At 41.0% G+C, this 17271-nt stretch overlaps 1 protein-coding gene across 1 annotated transcript; it reads right to left on the bottom strand.

Moving 5' to 3' along the window:
• gnsa (glucosamine (N-acetyl)-6-sulfatase a) lies at nt 1–14704 on the bottom strand. Its single transcript, XM_042335615.1, is given in 15 exon segments — nt 1–2062; nt 4006–4166; nt 4580–4690; nt 5952–6062; nt 7044–7145; nt 7471–7574; nt 8957–9037; nt 9040–9074; nt 9314–9396; nt 10418–10585; nt 11665–11763; nt 12537–12602; nt 12839–13045; nt 13791–13850; nt 14491–14704. Coding segments are annotated over 15 exon segments (1632 nt in total). The 5' UTR covers nt 14662–14704; the 3' UTR covers nt 1–1989.
• Nucleotides 14705–17271: the final 2567 nt, after the last annotated feature.

The raw sequence follows: 17271 nt of genomic DNA on the forward strand, positions 1-17271 counted from the left end.
TTCAAGTGAGAAGTAGTTTATTAATAAAGTGCAGGACTGAATCAAGCCATCGCATTCATGTATCACAAGACTACAATCAAGGGCACTTTAGTTATCTTTGGAAAAAAATAGGAAATCTTAATTCATTCATCTTGAAGGTACAGATAATGTTTTGCAAGCCTCGCAGCACTACAACGCTGTACATAAATTGTTACTCAAATTCAGAAATTAAATTCATTCTAACATAGTTTAACACTGATAATGCACGATTTATAATTAAGACTTGAAAGACTGATTTACAGATTTTTTCTAAAGCAATGATAAAAACTAAAGTTTCCTTTCCCTTTAGGTGCACGGTTATACAATATTTATTGTAGGATCGATCATGCACCTTTAGTAGGCACACCACAGAATCAAAATGGCATTGTTAGTCTTCTAATCATAAAGATAAGCCCTGCAGGTGCACTTCATTTATTGATAGTACCCAGATCAAGCTAGCAGGTAACAATCCACATGAAAGATCACAGTGGTGTTTGATTGCAGAACATATTTCTTTAAAAATACAAGGATGAAATACAGCGGTTCATGGTTTTATACAATTCTCCAATTCATCTTCAGAGTATTAGTCACGTCTCTGGAGATGTTTGCATATACTAGAACACTGTACCCAAGGTATCGATGAAGTTTACAATAAAAAAGAGTGATATTGATGCCCAAAATCAAATAGGGAACCTCAAAGATTTCAACAAGTGCTACGCTAGAGGCATTTTCTCAACCTATACCTAGGATATGGTTATAGTCAAAGTACTAGCTTTTATGGCTTTGTTTGCATTTCAGATAATTCACATTTTGTTGCTGAGACATTCCAACCAGAATGTTTTGATGTGTATAGTGTCTTACATGACCAATCATGTAATCAGCACAGAACATCTGGATGTGGAAACTAAAAAAATATGGAAACCATGAACAAGACTGATATTCCGGTGGATGATGCAATATTGCTGGATTCACTCAATAAACTGGCTCCGATTTGGCCACAACTTTTCACTAAACCAACAATGGATGAGCAAAGGTTGCTGTACAACCAACAAGGCTGATATTGGCTATAATTGCTATCTTATGCAGCTGATTGCGATTGCCAATCTGATTTAAAAAGCATCATTCTAAAATGGGAATAAGCAAAAGTAGTCATTGGAACAAAAAGTAGAGTGGGGGAAACAAGTACAAAAGAGCACAGCTCCACGGACTTTAAATGCATGTGTCAAAACAATACAGCTTTGATCCTTTTAACATCCTTCAGTGCAACATATTAAACCAACCATTGGTGAGAAGTTCTAATGCATAAAAAACATTCCTTTAAACAAAAGACACGCAAAGCAGAGCTTCACAAAATATTTGGGATGCGAATTATACAATGACAAGTTTAACTTCAGGACAACGTGCTTATTAGTGAGAATAACAAATGCAATTCTAGCTAATGAATACTGCTGATGTGTGTCAGAAACTTGTCAGTAATAGCATTTTTGGAACCTTGAAGTTACATGGAACACTGATAATGTTATTTTAACTGTATAGCAACACTAGTGATCAGTGGGGGGAGGTCGCAGTACATGAAGGAGCTTATCAGCCTTTGTGGTGACCATGGAACGCCACGGAACAGAACTGGTATCTATTAAGCGTGCTTCTTTCCTGACATGAATTGTAGAAGATCTTTAGCGAGGAAAACTGGCCACAAATTTTCTTGACAATAAAAATCAGCGGAGTAAATGCTGCCGCCATTGTATCAATTAAAACACACGTTAATGCCATTTAAAATTGAAAGAATTAAAAAAAACCTGCTTCAAGAATCCAAAGGGTTTACAGGAAAACCAGTCTTACCAATTGTGGGCAGTAAAGTAGAATTCCCATTCATTTTCTAAGTGAGTCCATGTAAGGAGTGCCAAATGACCATGAACAATAAGTCACGAGAAGGAAGGAGGGTGTGTCACAGGTCACAGCTTGCAAAAGGCCTCACAAGATTTTATGGACTAATTTATGAGCATTGGGTCCATGATTGAACATAAGTTGAGGATCAAATTTGTACCTGAAAAAAAGTGACATTGACATTAGTGGTGCTTACGCATAGATCATAACTCATTGTCAATTAGATGTAAATATTCTCCATGTGGTGAACCAGTTCACCAAGCAGGCAATGCAAAGTTATTCAGAAGTAAAGTTATGCAAATATCCTGTAAGAGGGCCTCGTCTTTAGGAAAGTAGCAATAAACGGCTGTATCACATTAGCTTAAGATGTTGAATTCCTGAACAAAACGTGCCCTACAAGAAGTACAAGCTCCAGGTTAAGATCTTGTACAGTAACATGGCTACTACAGACCACAAGAAAGATACGAATGATGAATGAATACAATCTTTGGCCCATTGGATCTCATCCTTACAGAATACCAATCCTACATCCTTGGTTAGTTTCACATTACTATATTGAATGAATTAATGGAACAAAAAAATTCAACCTTAGGTTGCCGAATAAATGTATAAGGACAAATGGTCGAGAGTTTATACTTAACCACACTCTTATCAGTTACATTAAGGCCATTTCACATTCCCATTTGCCTCAGCCCGACTTACACTGCAGTTTGCAGGAAAGCCTCTCCTAACCAAACACATATCGCAATGGACAATGAATTCCATGCTGTACTGATATATGCCACATGATATATGGAATGGAATTAACAACAACAACAACAAGATTCCATTTATAGAGCGCCTTTCACGTCAGGAGGACGTCCCAAGGCGCTGCACAGTTGGGTCATGACCCGAGCAGGGGGGAAATGGTCAGGGTGAGGGGAGGGAAGGGAGGGAGAGAGGAGGGGGGAAATGGTCAGGGTGAGGGAGGGAAGGGAGGGAGCGAGGAGGAGGAAGAGAGTCGAGAGGGGAGCTGAAGGCACGGTCAAAGAGAAAGGTTTTGAGACCGGCCTTGAAGGAGGAAAGGGAGGAAGCAAGGCGAAGGCACTGGGGGATGGAGTTCCAGAGCCTGGGGGCTGAGAGGCTGAAGGCCCGACCACCGATAGTAGGGCGGTTGGGGCGGGGGACGTGGAGCAGACCGGAGCCAGAGGAACGGAGGGTACGGGCAGGTAGGTAGGGGGATAGTAGGTTGGAGAGGTAGGAGGGAGCAAGGCCGTGAATTAAATCTACATCCTACACTGGTACGAACATCATGTTGGCTCTGAAAGTTTTGTACTTAGATTCTAACAAGAAAGAGTTTGGTGGTTTTGTTTGAATGTCACAGTTCCATTAATTAACCACCAAGTGTGAGAATTACAACCGGTGTTACATAGAGGAACTCAGCAAGGAACAGAGAACTGCACATTAAACAGGTTGCTCAACCATAAATTTAGTAAGTAATTAGTGGTATTACTTGACTTCTGCAGTCTCTTGGAATGATTCGATACCCAGGCAGTTTTAAATCAATCTAAAAGTATCATTGTATAATTGAAGCCACTTGTATTATGATCCCCTCCAATAAGGATTATGCACTTTTATACACTCAATAGTTTGTGAAGAAATCTACCTCCAAAAAGAATTTTTGAAAAAAAATTGATGTTTATTAATAAGCTTCTAGTCAAATTTACAGTCCTGGCACCTTCCTGTAGACAATTTCAAATGAAATAGACACCATAGGAGTCCTGTAGCTCAGTAGTTAGAGCTAATAGTTAATAATCCCTCAAGAAATAAAAAAAATTTTAAAAAAGTTTGGTCACTCGATCCACAACTATTTGTGGGACATTGCTGTGCGCAATTGGCTGCTGCGTTTCGCCCACAAATATACAGTCAATGCACTTTACAGTATATTCTGTGAAGCGTTTCGAGACGTCTAGAAGACGTGAAAAGCACTATAACAAATGCAAGTATTTTTTTTATTATTTAACATTTACAATTGTTCCGTGTAGACAGTTTCAGTGAAATTAGAGCAAATGTATTATTTGCTGTAATGTAATACAATGGGTAATGCTCAACTCTTCTTCCTACCTGGGATCAAATACCCCTGGTGTGCGACATGTTGCTCCAGAACAAGATTGCAACATCATGAGGCGATGATTCATTTTCTCCAGTACCTCCTGATCTATGGATTTTGCTATATTTGTAATCTGGTGTGGGTCAGAGGTTAAATTATACACCTCCACAAATACCTAAATGGAAAGACAAAAAAATAAGTCTTGGAGGAACAAGTATAGCACGTCACACTTTCGTTCACCATGATTCAGAGGGGAGGCATTAGAAATTTTTGTTTGGGCACTTCACAATGCTTTCTTCAGCACATGCAATGTTTTAGAAATTCAGTAGCCAAAATGGCTAAGAAATACCCACAAATTAGAACCCAATGCCATGCTTACCACATGCAAGTTTGGTGACGTGAAATAAATAATAATTTAGTCAGTCAATCCATGACTATTTGTGGGATACTGGAATTGGCTGCCGCGTTTCGCCCACAAAATATACAACCAATTCACTTTACAGTATATCCTGTGAAGCACTTTGAGACATCTCGAAGATGTGACAAGAAGCTATCAAATGCAAGGATTACTATTATTATTACACCCACCTCACTATCATCAAATTCACAATACTGCAAATCAGCTGAACTGGAAATTGTTCTCACGCAGGCATACGTGTTATTATATGCATCTTCACAAACACAGTCAGGAAAACATTGCTGTGGGAGAAGGAGGATAAATTTAGCGATAACATTTACAACAACAACAAGATTACATTTGTATAGTGCCTTTCACGTCAGAAGGACCCTTTATTTGGAGAGAAAGCAATGTTTGAAGTTCAGAGAGGCTGAAACACAATTAAATCCGGTTTCTATTACAGAACTGAAGTTCACACTGCTGGATGTAAATATCCCTACACAGAGATGTTGAATGGAAAGTCCAATTCATAGTTCCCAATCTTCATTGCATTAATTGGGACTATTAAAAAAAAGCTAATATCTATTTTAGAAATCTCTGAATACACAACTAAGCTCCACCAGGAATTCAAAAAAAATCAAAGCAGTGATGCAACATTTTTTTTTAAAAATGGTACTTAAACTCTCTTGGATCATATATTGAATAATGTAAGAACTTCTAAGGAACCATTTGTGTGCAGATCAGGAAATCATTTGCATTCATTGTGTTTTTCAGCAGCTGTGACAATCAAGCGCGGGGGAAAGAAATATTTCCATAAGGTGCTCTTACCATCTTAAATGCCAATGTATATTATTGTTCAAATACAGCACAAGACTCACACCTGAATACAAAAACATTTAAGCAAATATTGAATACTGTAACTAACTAACTATAACTAACTAGTTGAGTCTGAAGCAGTTAATAACACTGCTATTTTTCAAACCCAGTTGATCAAACAGAGCTATTCTCCACAACAGGTTGGACCCGTACTGTTATCTCCCTCTCCTTGATACTCCACAAGGAAGTTTGTCCTCCAGGTTGTGTTCTGCTCCTTACCATTCTAAGGTGAAAACTTATTGGTTACAATCCAGGACTCAAGTGAGATTTTACAAAAATATGCACAACAGAATTGTATGTACACACTTGCTTGCGGCATATTTGGAATTCTGGCAACCATGGAGTTTGACATTTATCCAGCCCAGAGCGTCTCTTTAATAACCTTTAAAATTTAGCATTTCCCAGAGATTTAAAAGAGAATGAAGGAATGAGCACAGTGTGATTCACAACAGTATGTTAATGCTGTGAGGGTAAAAATCACATCCCTTTTCACATCACCTCCTCCAAGCTAATGTCAGGAACACAGCTCCAGCTTTGTTCACACTGTTTACAACCAGTTAGTACTGCAGGTTGACAGCAAGTCAGCAAATGTGCAGCATAAATGCTCCATTAATTGCTATTACAGTTACAATAGAATTCACATGGGAAACAAATAATTGCCATATAGGACTTTTTCCCCATACTTACTGTGACTCCAGGCCCCAGTGAAGGGCAGGTTGGATCCGTACTGTTATCTCCCTCTCCTTGATACTCCACAAGGAAGTCTGTCCTCCAGGTTGTGTTCTGCTCCTTACCATTCTAAGGTGAAAAGTGGAATTTATTCTGTCGTTGTACGATGGAGATTTCAAGTTGCAAGCAAACATCAGTAGCGCACAGTAGATATGGTGACTAGTAGACCAGTAGCTTTACCATCAAATAGCTGCAGATTTTTATATCAATTGTTTTCCTGTTTGACATCCTGCCATTGCATCAATACTGAATATATATGCGGTTGAGTGAACTCAACCCATAGGTTTTGAGAATAATATAATAATAATAATCCTTGCATTTGATATAGCGCTTTTCACGTCGGGAGGACGTCCCAAAGCGCTTCACAGAACACACTGTAAAGTGAATTGACTGTATATTTTTTGTGGGCGAACGCGGCAGCCAATTGCGCACAGCAATATCCCACAAACAGTCGTAGATTGAAAATGACCAATTTATTATTATTTTTGGTTTTGGAGGGATTATTATCAGGCGTGTGGAGTAAGGAAACTTGCCCAAGGTTACGCCCTGCCTGGAATTGAACTCAGATCTCTCGCTTGCAAAGCGGGTGCTCTAACCACTGAGCTACAGGACTCCACAAATGGGGTGGACATAGGGAAGAAAGGTTTTGACCAGGGGCCATCAATATAAAATAGTCACAAAAAGATCAAATAGGGAAGTTAGAAAAGATTTCTTCACAGAGAATAGTGGGAATGTGAAACATGCTACCACAAGGAGTTGTTGAGGCAAATAGCATAAATGTATTTAAGGGAAAGCTAGATAGATACATGAGGGAGAAAGGAATAGAAGGTTATGCTTGAAGGCTTAGTCGAGGAAGGACAGGAGGAGGCTCATGTGGAGCATAAACACTGGCATAGACCAGTTGGGCTGAATAGCCTGTTTCTGTGCTGTATATTCTAATGTATTCCAATGTAATGTATTCTAACTCAAATTCTATTCTCACTCCAGCATTGGCGCAAAAATTGCTTCCACGCAGTCATTTTTCTGTTAAATTATTTTCAACTAACCTACCAGCAAAGGTAAGAGAGACATGCCATCCATTTGAGTCTTGTGAATATCATAACCAGCAATATCCAAGAAGGTAGGAGCCAAATCAATATTTGCAACAAGCATCTGGAAGAGGAAGAAAACAACCTTTAAAAGGACTGCATACTAAACTAAATGGCCATTGATGGCATTCGGATTAAAAAGACATTGGCAATAAGTTCCACTACTGGTCAGAGTATTGATGTAAAAAAAACATTTCATATAGATGGACGACCCTTTCAACGCATGACCTTTTAAGGCCTTTTAAGCTTTACTCAATAGAATTTCGATTTTCAAATATTCTGCCTCAGATGCCAAATGCAGAAATATTTCTAGTCTGACATTTCCAGGCTGAATCAGGCCACAAAAATACCTTATTCCTTGTTCAGGCAAGAATCAGTTTGCCACATACCTTATTAATCATATTAGATTTGATCCCTGGTCCTCTCACAAGCAACGGCACTTTGATGTCAAATTCATATAGCTGTCGTTTGTCAATAGGCATAGAAAACTGACCTTGAGAATACATTAAAAAGAACATTATCAGTAATACAGCAGATATGCCTAGTTTGTATGTAGTATGTCTAGTGTACACTTAATCAATCTGTAAAGGGAATTTCTGTTCAAAGGACAATTTTTTTGGACTCATTGTGCAGTACAAAAGTACAAGCATAGAGCGGGCCAAAGCTTCTATTATTTTACAGAAGATAAGATTTGGGGAAGTAGCTGATGTACCAAAACACCATCATGAAGATGTAGGATATTGGCTCACAGATGCAATTAAAAACTACGATATTTCCGTCACAGCCACACAGATGCTGCTGCTATTGGGTATAACACATTTTGTTACCTATCACTAGTGAACATTTTGTTCCGTGCTTATAAATGGGATTTACAACAACAACAACAACAAGATTTCATTTACAGAGCGCCTTTCACGTTGGGAGGACGTCCCAAGGCGCTGGACAATTGGGTCGGGACCCGAGCAGGGGGGAAATGGTCAGGGTGAGGGGAGAGAAGGGAGGGAGCGAGGAGGGGGTAGAGAGACAAGAGGGGAGTTGAAGGCACGGTCGAAGAGAAAGGTCTTGAGACCAGCCTTGAAGGAGGAAAGGGAGGAAGCAAGGCAAAGGCACTGGGGGATGGAGTTCCAGAATCTAGGGGCTGAGAGGCTGAAGGCCCGCCCCCGATGGTAGGGCGGTTAGGGCGGGGGGGTGTGGAGCAGACCGGAGCCAGAGGAACGGAGGGTACGGGCAGGTAAGTAGGGGGATAGTAGGTCGGAGAGGTAGGAGGAAGCAAGGCCGTGAATGGCCTTGTAGGTGAGGATGAGGATCTTGAATTCGATCCTCTGGGGGATGGGGAGCCAGTGGAGTCGAGCGAGGGTGGGAGTGATGTGGTTGCGAAGCCTGGTGCGGGACAGTACACGAGCTGCAGAGTTCTGAATATTTACTGTTATGAGCACAGAAATAAATATTCCCTCGGCTAGTAAGCATTGTATAGGCAGCAATGTTGCCAGAAGCACCACTTCAATTATGCTCTCAACAAATGGTTGGAACAAAATTGGCAAACCTGGAATAGGCAGAGAATGGTCTGAGTGCAGGTAAGGAAGTAAATCAAAAATTAGAAAAAGGTGTAAAATCAGCTTCTTTAATGAAGGCGGCCATTCGGCTCTTCATGTTTACAATTTGGGTGAACGCTAACCTCATAATGTCTGAGGAATTGTGCTGTGTAGTCATAGCACAGTGAGGACTAACCAGAACACTACATCTTGAGCATGACTCAATGTGGTGAGGGATGACTCAAGAATCCTAGAATTATAGAAATTTACAACAAGAAGAAAGCAATTTGGTCCATTGTGCCTGTGCTGGCTCCCTCAAGTCTAGTCTGAACAGGTTACATACCAGTATGATAGCCATTGTCGGATGTGAAGAAGATATAGGTGTTGTCCAGTTCTTTGAGTTGATCAAGCTCCTTTATTACTGTTCCACAAGATCATCCACTGACAGCAGTGTTTGCCATCTAATAGAGAAATTGTGTATTGACATCAACACCACATCCGAGAACTGGTATTACAGGAACATGAACCCAGAATTCAAATACTATTGAATGCTTTAAATTCTATCTAAAAGTAAAGTAAGGACACTGTTATAACTCCTCTCACATTGGGAGGATGACTCAAACTTTACAGCCTAATTTATCAACTAATAATAATTCCATGCAAAAAAATGGTTTGAACTGACACAGCTAAAGGTTTTTACCTTTTCCTGAAAGCATTATCCAAAAACTGAAGTGAAGAGTTGGTCATGGGTGTCTTTGCTTGTCTGATTAGCCAATGCTTGTCCTTTGAAGAAAACATTTAAAGGATTTAAATGTGAAGAGTTTTCAAGAATGTTTTACCATGTGATGAGTTTGGTCTCTCGCAGACTGTTAAGATTTACTCCTTTAAAAAAAACTGCACACCTGATATCCAGATATATTATAGTACATTTTACATTTATATAGTGCTTTTCACGACAGGGCATGTCTCAATATACCCTAATATACTGCAACTGGTGCATTATTGTAATTAGATCCTGAAGTCAGGAAATCAAATCAATCCTAGATTTATATGTCACTTTTAAAAATAAAAATTGTGTGAAAACACTACAATTGTAGTAGACATGTCCCACATATTTCCACTTTAAGCAGCATTACCCAGGTGATATGACCTGTATGTGGAGTTTTACCAATGCTTACGCTTCACCAATATTCTCTGTGTTGCCCTAGGAGGTATAATTGTACTGACTATATTTAATCAAGAATAGCTACAGAAGAGGTTCCCTTTGCAAGAAAATCTTAGAAAATCTGACACTAAAGTCTTAATTTGTCTATGTGGGATGAATTAACATATCAAATAAACTGGGTTGATCCCAAGAGACAGTCAATTCTTTATCTAAATTCTAATGCTAGCACAGTGTTAACTTATCTGCTTTTAATTAAGTGCAATAAAACATTAAATCTTCTCACTAACTTCTGCATATCAACTAACTAGAAAGAAAGATAACTAGCTGAAAATAATCCCTAAAGTCAAGAATCTGCAGAATGCACACTAAGAGATTTAATTGTTTCAATACACAGAGAACCCTGATGGCACTTGCAAAGCCTATACACAGTGTGAAACTCGACTTTAAAACTACAAAGATCTTGGTTTCAATTCCCAGTCTCTGCTGAGTTAATTCATCTCAGCCAAGGCTGTATTACAAAAGCTTCCTTAACATCTGAATATGATTCAAAACATACAACTTTAAGTAAAGTAGATCTGAACATGAACAGCTACATTTCAATATGTTAGAACATCTGATCGCTCATTAAGCTGATTGTACCTTTCCATGGATATTGAAATTACTGTTTCTTGGTGCTTTAACGTTTTGAAAGCTCTTTGCATACTGTGGGGCGGCCGTCCATGGAGAGTGTGGCGCTGGGGTCGAGATTATCATGAAGAAGGGCCGATAATTTATCCTGTATCGCAGGAAGTCCAGGGAAACGTTTAACTGTCGCAAAAATAGATAGGTTAGAATGTGCTGACACCTCCCAAACATTGAGAGAGAAATTGTAGAAGGTGAAACTGAGCGTGGATGTACCACTCATCGTGAAATAATCCACATGATATGCCAGATCAACAGGAGGCACATTTGTTTACAGAGTTAATAGAATTAAGTGGTGGGCGAATGGGTTAGTTGTCAGCTGCTTTCTCTCTCACTTAGGGAAATGTCATTCCAGTGGCTGCAACATCTCAGGGCAAATGGTTATCACAGCACATTATGTTGTGGCTCTGAAATGTTGCAATGTGGCACCAATCTATCAAATTCCTAGTCTTTGCCAGTTTAATATAGACTCAGGACTTCCAAAGGATACTTTATACAACTGATGTTATGCACATGTGCAACCTTCTTGACATCTCCTTTGCACAAGTGGGAGTGACCATTAGTAGTTCAAATTTGAGATCTCCACTACCTATGTAACAGGAATGAAGGCTGGCAGATGTGTTTGAATCTCACATGATCCCCTGCTGTTATTTAGGCAGTGAGCATCATGATTATATTTTTAATGGCGGTTTGAGTATCATAAATGTGGCAGCATCACAGTACTTACGAAATTACATCTGTGCTTGTGCAAAACATCACTCTGACAATAACTTTATTGTGGAATCAGAGCTCCCATATGCAGAGGCAATGAATATCTGAGTCCAAATAGGAGTTGGGGGAATTTGACGCAAGGAAAATTGACCATTTTACATTTGTAGGAGCCTCCAGAGGCAAACTCAAAATGTAAAAGTGAGTACTGCTCAGATTCAGTGTGATCTGTATATTTATAACAGAATATTGGAGGTCATTACTAAGCTGGGTTTCCACAAATCACAAGAAGTCCAGCATCGTTAGACTGATATGTTCATTTGTTTCTGTGGTAAGAAATCCTTGGGGTCATTCTTAACGTATTAGCCTGTTCCATGAATGTCAGCTGGTTGTTTAACTGTACTAATACAGTTGAGCCTGATTCTGTTCACTCACACACCTTCTGAATATATATTGCCAACTGCAAAATGGCAAAGGAAAAGTGCATAAATGCTTACCAGTACATCTGTTAGATAATCATGACTGTAATTCTGTCCATAGTCCCGCGACTTTCCATGAACGGAAAGTGTATAGTTGTAATACTTTGAGTTCTTAGCCTAACAAAGGAAAGTTGAAGATGGTTAATCATTCCTCATGAGCTCAAAGGTCAATAAATAAAACCTGAAGTTTGTAGCACCAAGTGTCCCCTTCTTAATGGTACAACATTTATATGTGCTTCAGTCACCCAATTACTGCAATAAAACAGTCTTAAAAGGTAAGACCTTATTGGTTTGGTAATAATTCACAGTCATTGGAGATAATTGATATTGACGCAGTCATGAATTGTATTTCTTCCAATTCTGGCTAGAGGAAGTGAATGAATGTAACTGTACACAGTCAGCATCACATGGCACAACACAAATGTTGGGTGAATTGGTTAAAAATGTATCTCTTCCAAATCTACATTTCAATAAAGCAATTTAAAATTCAGGTTAATTTTCAGTTGAATGTTTATTACTAAATTAATAATAAATTCAGTAATAAAACATTCCTTCCTTCCGCCCCTCTACCGCCACCCTCTGGAACTCCATCCCGCAGTCCCTCCGCCTCATCCCCTTACCACCTTCAAGACCTATCTCAAGACCCTCCTCTTCGACTGTGCTTGCCCTCCACCCTCCCCCACCCCTACCCCCAGCTCGGGTCCGTAACTCTGCCTGTCCAGCACCTTGGGACGTTCTCCCGACGTAAAAGGCGCTTTACAAATGTAATTTTGTTGTTGTTGAAATGTACATTAGCGAAACCTCACGTCTGAAGAACATGCAGTCTTCAATGTGTCTTCAAGATTTGTAGAATAACCAGTTCCTGAAAGGGGTTAATTTTGAGCACTTACCAGAGCGTACCAGTAATCCCATCCTGGAGGGATATGTTCAATACCGCCTGCAGCCTCAGATCCATACTGTTAAAGAGATAAAATAGTGCTATTCAGGAAGCAGTTGCAAACAGTCTCAAAAAACAAATGATACAAGGCAGCCTCTGCCCAGCCTCAAACTATATGATGAAATAGCGTTGAGATTTCCTTCCTCGAGATGGGCATTATTATATCACATACAAGAATTATTTTTATTATTATTAAATTCAATATCAATTCAGTCAGTGAAACAAAAAGGAAAGGGTTTCTTGTGGAAATGTTACCTGATTCAAATATTTCCCTGCAAAAAAGGTCTGATAATTGCTAGCCCCTTTGAGGATTGCAGCGATGGTGTGGGGTTCCTGAGTTTTCTGCCAAGCAATGCTGCTGCAATTTCCTTCCAATGTGTTGTTGAATACACGGTGATTGTGCGGGTACTTTCCAGTCAAAATGCTGGCTCTGCTGGGACAACACAGTGGGCTGGCCACGTACTAAATTAAGAGCAAAGAGAGATGCATAACATAACCATTTTCTTGCAATGCAATGAAAGACAGGAAAGAATCAAATATTACAACAGCTGAATCCTGCAGATTTTGGTGAATTTTATTTTCAAGCACAAGATGACATATTCTGCCTCAATAATTGAAAGGCAATTTAAAACTCTAGCTTTATAATAATAATAATCCTTGCATTTGATATAGCGCTTTTCACGTCTTCTAGTTGAAAATAATAACTTATGGAGTGGCTTGAGCCATTTTGACAAGTTATAAAAATGCAAAATTTACCTTCTTCGAGGAAAGCAGCTGGTATCGCAAAGTTAAAAAAATTAAAATGTAAATCTACAGCAGCAACAACAACTTGCATGTATGTAGCGCCCTCCACGCAGGGTAGTGTCTGAAAGTGCTTAACAGTGACAGAGCCCGACTTTGAGCTGGGCGGGAGGTGGTTGTAAGCACCGTCAAAGAGGAAGGTTTTCAGGCGCGACTTGAAATAGGGGAGAGAGGGGGCAAGGCGGAGGGATTGAGGGAGAGTGTTCCTGAATTTCAGGGTGTAGTGGCTAAAATCTAATCTTATGGGCAGCAAAAAAAAGAATGATTAACCTGAACAGATGGGAAAGAGGAAGAGAAATCCTAGACACCTTCACTCACTAACAACAACAAGATTCCATTTATAGAGCGCCTTTCACGTCGGGAGGACGTCCGACTAACACAAAACAAAACAAAGAAAACATCTTACCACATTTGTAAACGTTATTCCCAGATCACCAATAAGTTTTCTCGTTTTATTTAACGGTTCCTATAAGGGTGGCGGGGGGGGGGGGGGGGGGGGGGGGGGGGGAGAGAGAAAAAGCAATCCACGGTTTGATATCGAGACAAGCACAATAAAAACAACAACTGTTTTCTCCCTGAAACTTTTTAACATTTGTTAAAACGAAACAGAATCCTTTTAGGTTCCAGCATTTTATTTCCAACGCTTCACTCCCGAGCAATAAAAATAAAAACCAGTGCAGAAATGCTGGTGGGATTACAGTGTATATAGATAGATAGATATATAAAAAAAGATAAAACATAAAGGAACAGCTTGAAATACATTTGCAAGCTGTGGTTTGACATGGGATGATTGCCAACCCTTCCCCAGCATCTCTGTACCAGGCCTAACGCTGTAGCTGTCGGGCCTGACTGCCCACTGCTGTTCAGTGCACAGGGCCTGACCTCCTTTCACCCACATCTTTTTTCTTTTGGTGCTGTGGTTCACAGCGATGGCCACAATGTTCACCACCATCATCATCATCATCATCATCATCACAGCGACCTGAGCCCAAGCCCCCGGGGGTGGGGGGTGGGAGGGAGTGGGGGGGTGGGGGGGGGGGGGGGGGGGTGGGAGCCCCTCTCTCGCTACACAAAAAAAAAACCCTCTGAGGCCCGAAGCTTCTCACCATTCCGCCCAGGAGGACATCCTGATCGTCCGTCAGGATCAGGACTATGTTGGGTTTGCTCGATGTTTTCGCCTGAGCACAGGGGGCGAAGCCGAGCAGCGGGACGGCTGCGCAAAGCCAAGTCAAGACGCGCAGACAGTGCGGGGAACTGCTGCGGACTGCGGCTCCCATCCCTGTCCCCGTCCCTGTCCTGGTCCTGTCCCTGTCCTGTCCTGTCCCTGTCCCTGTTCCTGGTCCTGTCCTGGTCCTGTCCCTGTTCCTGGTCCTGTCCTGGTCCTGTCCCGTCCCTGTCCCTCACTGTGCACACAGTAAAATAACAGCGTCTGTGCCACACTCCCACAGCACCAGCAATATCCCTGTTGTTGTTGCTGCTGCTGCTGTTGTTGCTGCTTCTCTCTCTCTCTCTTTCTCTCTTTCCTCTTTCTCTTTCTTTTCTGTGATTCATCGGTCACCTGCGTCTCCAAAACAGGAAAGCACTATCAGCTGACCTCGGTGGTGGGAATTTTAAACTTAAAAACCAAACGAGAGAGGGAGAGAAAGAGAGGGGGGTTTACAATTTGTATCATTTCTGGCTGCCTGTTATTTTTTTTACAAAAAACATTAATAATAATAATAATGATTCTTGCGTTTGAATGCAACGCCTCATCTCGTCTTCGAGGCGTCTCAAAGCGCTTCACTGAATATTACTGTGGTGTGAATTGACTGTATCTTTTGTTCGAAATAATATGGATGGTATGAGTTCAGTCACTTTTATTCAATACGTTCTTTTTTCGAATGGGGCTTTTCAGTGAAATCCACTGCAATATTGCCAGGATAAAATATGTAATATTTAATGTCAATAATAATCTTTGCATTTGATATAGCGCTTTTCACGTCGGGAGGACGTCCCAAAGCGCTTCACAGAACACACTGTAAAGTGAATTGACTGTATATTTGTGGGCGAACGCGGCAGCCAATTGCGCACAGCAATGTCCCACAAACAGTCGTAGATTGAAAATGACCAATTTATTATTGGTTTTGGTTTTTTGGAGGGATTATTATTAGGCGTGTGGAGTAAGGAAATTTGCCCAAGGTTTCGCCCTCTGCCTGGAATTGAACTCAGGTCTCTCACTTGCAAAGCGAGTGCTCTAACCACTGAGCTACAGGACTTACAGGACATAGTTACAAATCTATTGGGATAAATAGTTGGTAGAACCATAGAAATGTAGTCACAGAAGAGGGCCCTTCAGCCATCGTGTCTATGCTGCCTCTTTTAATGAGCAATCCTTTCAGTCCCATTCACATGCCTTTTCCCCATACCCCTGTGGTTTGCTTCTTTTTAGATATCTCTCTAGTTCCCTTTTGAAAGCTAATATGGATTCTGTCCCCGACCACTACTCCTTGGCAGGGCATTCCATATCCCTAAAACTCTGAAGTTTTTTTTCCTTCTTTCATTTCCCCTTTCTCTCGTTTGCGAGCAAACTTAAATCGATGCCCTCTGGTCACTGACTCACAGACCAGTAGAAATAATATTCTTCCTATTGACTCTATCAAAACTGCTCAGAATTTTAAAGACCTCTGTCAGGTCACCCCCAAATCTTTGTTGCAGCAGAAAAGGTCTCAGTTCCTCCAGTCTCTGCTCATAGACCACACCACCACTAAAATGGTGTTATGTATAATTTTTTTTCAGTGAGACACACAGAAAGGAGTTATTGTTACCAGAGATCATAACAGTCCTTCTGGCTGGTCCCATAATCTGACTGGTCCCAAGAAGATCACAGGCTCCTCAATCCAGTTATTTGCCAAATAAATATTCAATTCCTTCTTGAATGCGCTGACACAATCTGCCTCTCTGAGTACTCTCTTCTACATGTTTCGCACCCTGTGTAAAGTAAATGAACTAAAACTAAGTGTTTTCACCTCCGCTCTCTCCTGTTTTATTCAAAGGCATATACCTTTGTGCAGTCTTTTATTTTGATCAGCCGGGTGTTTGACACATGCGGGAAAACATCACCATTGCTGAAGAGTATCCAAACCAGACTGAGTTTCATGCATGCCAACTATATATGGAAATTCCCTATGTCTGAAATGGAGAGTACAGAGTAATAGAAGTAGATTGGCTTGGGACCCCAGAATGTGTGTTGGGGCTACTGCTGGAGTTTAACCAGCATATCTTGTCAATGAAAGCACCGTCTGGTGAATTTCCTCTTGCTTGTCCAGCTAGGACAACAACTTGTATTTATATAGCGCGCTTCATGCAGTGTAGCATCTTGGAGTTCTTAACAGATATTTCTTGAACGTTCTACAAGAAACACTCCCTTTGCTTGGTGAGCATTGGCCTGCTCCATGTCCCCCGCCCTGCCACGCCACCATCAGTAGCTGGGCCTTCAACCTCTCTGCTCCCATCCTCTGGAACTCCACCCTTCTTTATTCGTTTTTTGTCCGACATAATAGGGCATACTTTCAGACTTATTGGAGATGTACGAGTGGGATGATCTCAACTTCAAGATCCTCACTCTTGTCTTCAAATCCCTCCACTCCTCTGCACCCCCCTACCTCTCTGACCTCTCTCCTCACAACAGTGCCCCATTGCCTTCGCTCCACCAGGTCTGGCCTCCTCCTTTTCCCCCGAATCCTCCGCTCCACCATCGGCGGCTGTGTCTTCAGCCACTACGCCTGGAGGCTCTGGAACTCCCTTCCTCACTCCTTTCGCCTCGCCACCCCCTCTTCCTATTTTCAGTTCTCGGCTGAAGACCTTTTGTTTCGACCGCGCCTTTGATTATCTTCCTCCCCCTCCCCCTG

This window comes from Callorhinchus milii, unplaced genomic scaffold (genome assembly GCF_018977255.1).
Source record: "Callorhinchus milii isolate IMCB2004 unplaced genomic scaffold, IMCB_Cmil_1.0 Scaffold5, whole genome shotgun sequence".
Classification (NCBI taxonomy): Eukaryota; Metazoa; Chordata; class Chondrichthyes; order Chimaeriformes; family Callorhinchidae; genus Callorhinchus; species Callorhinchus milii.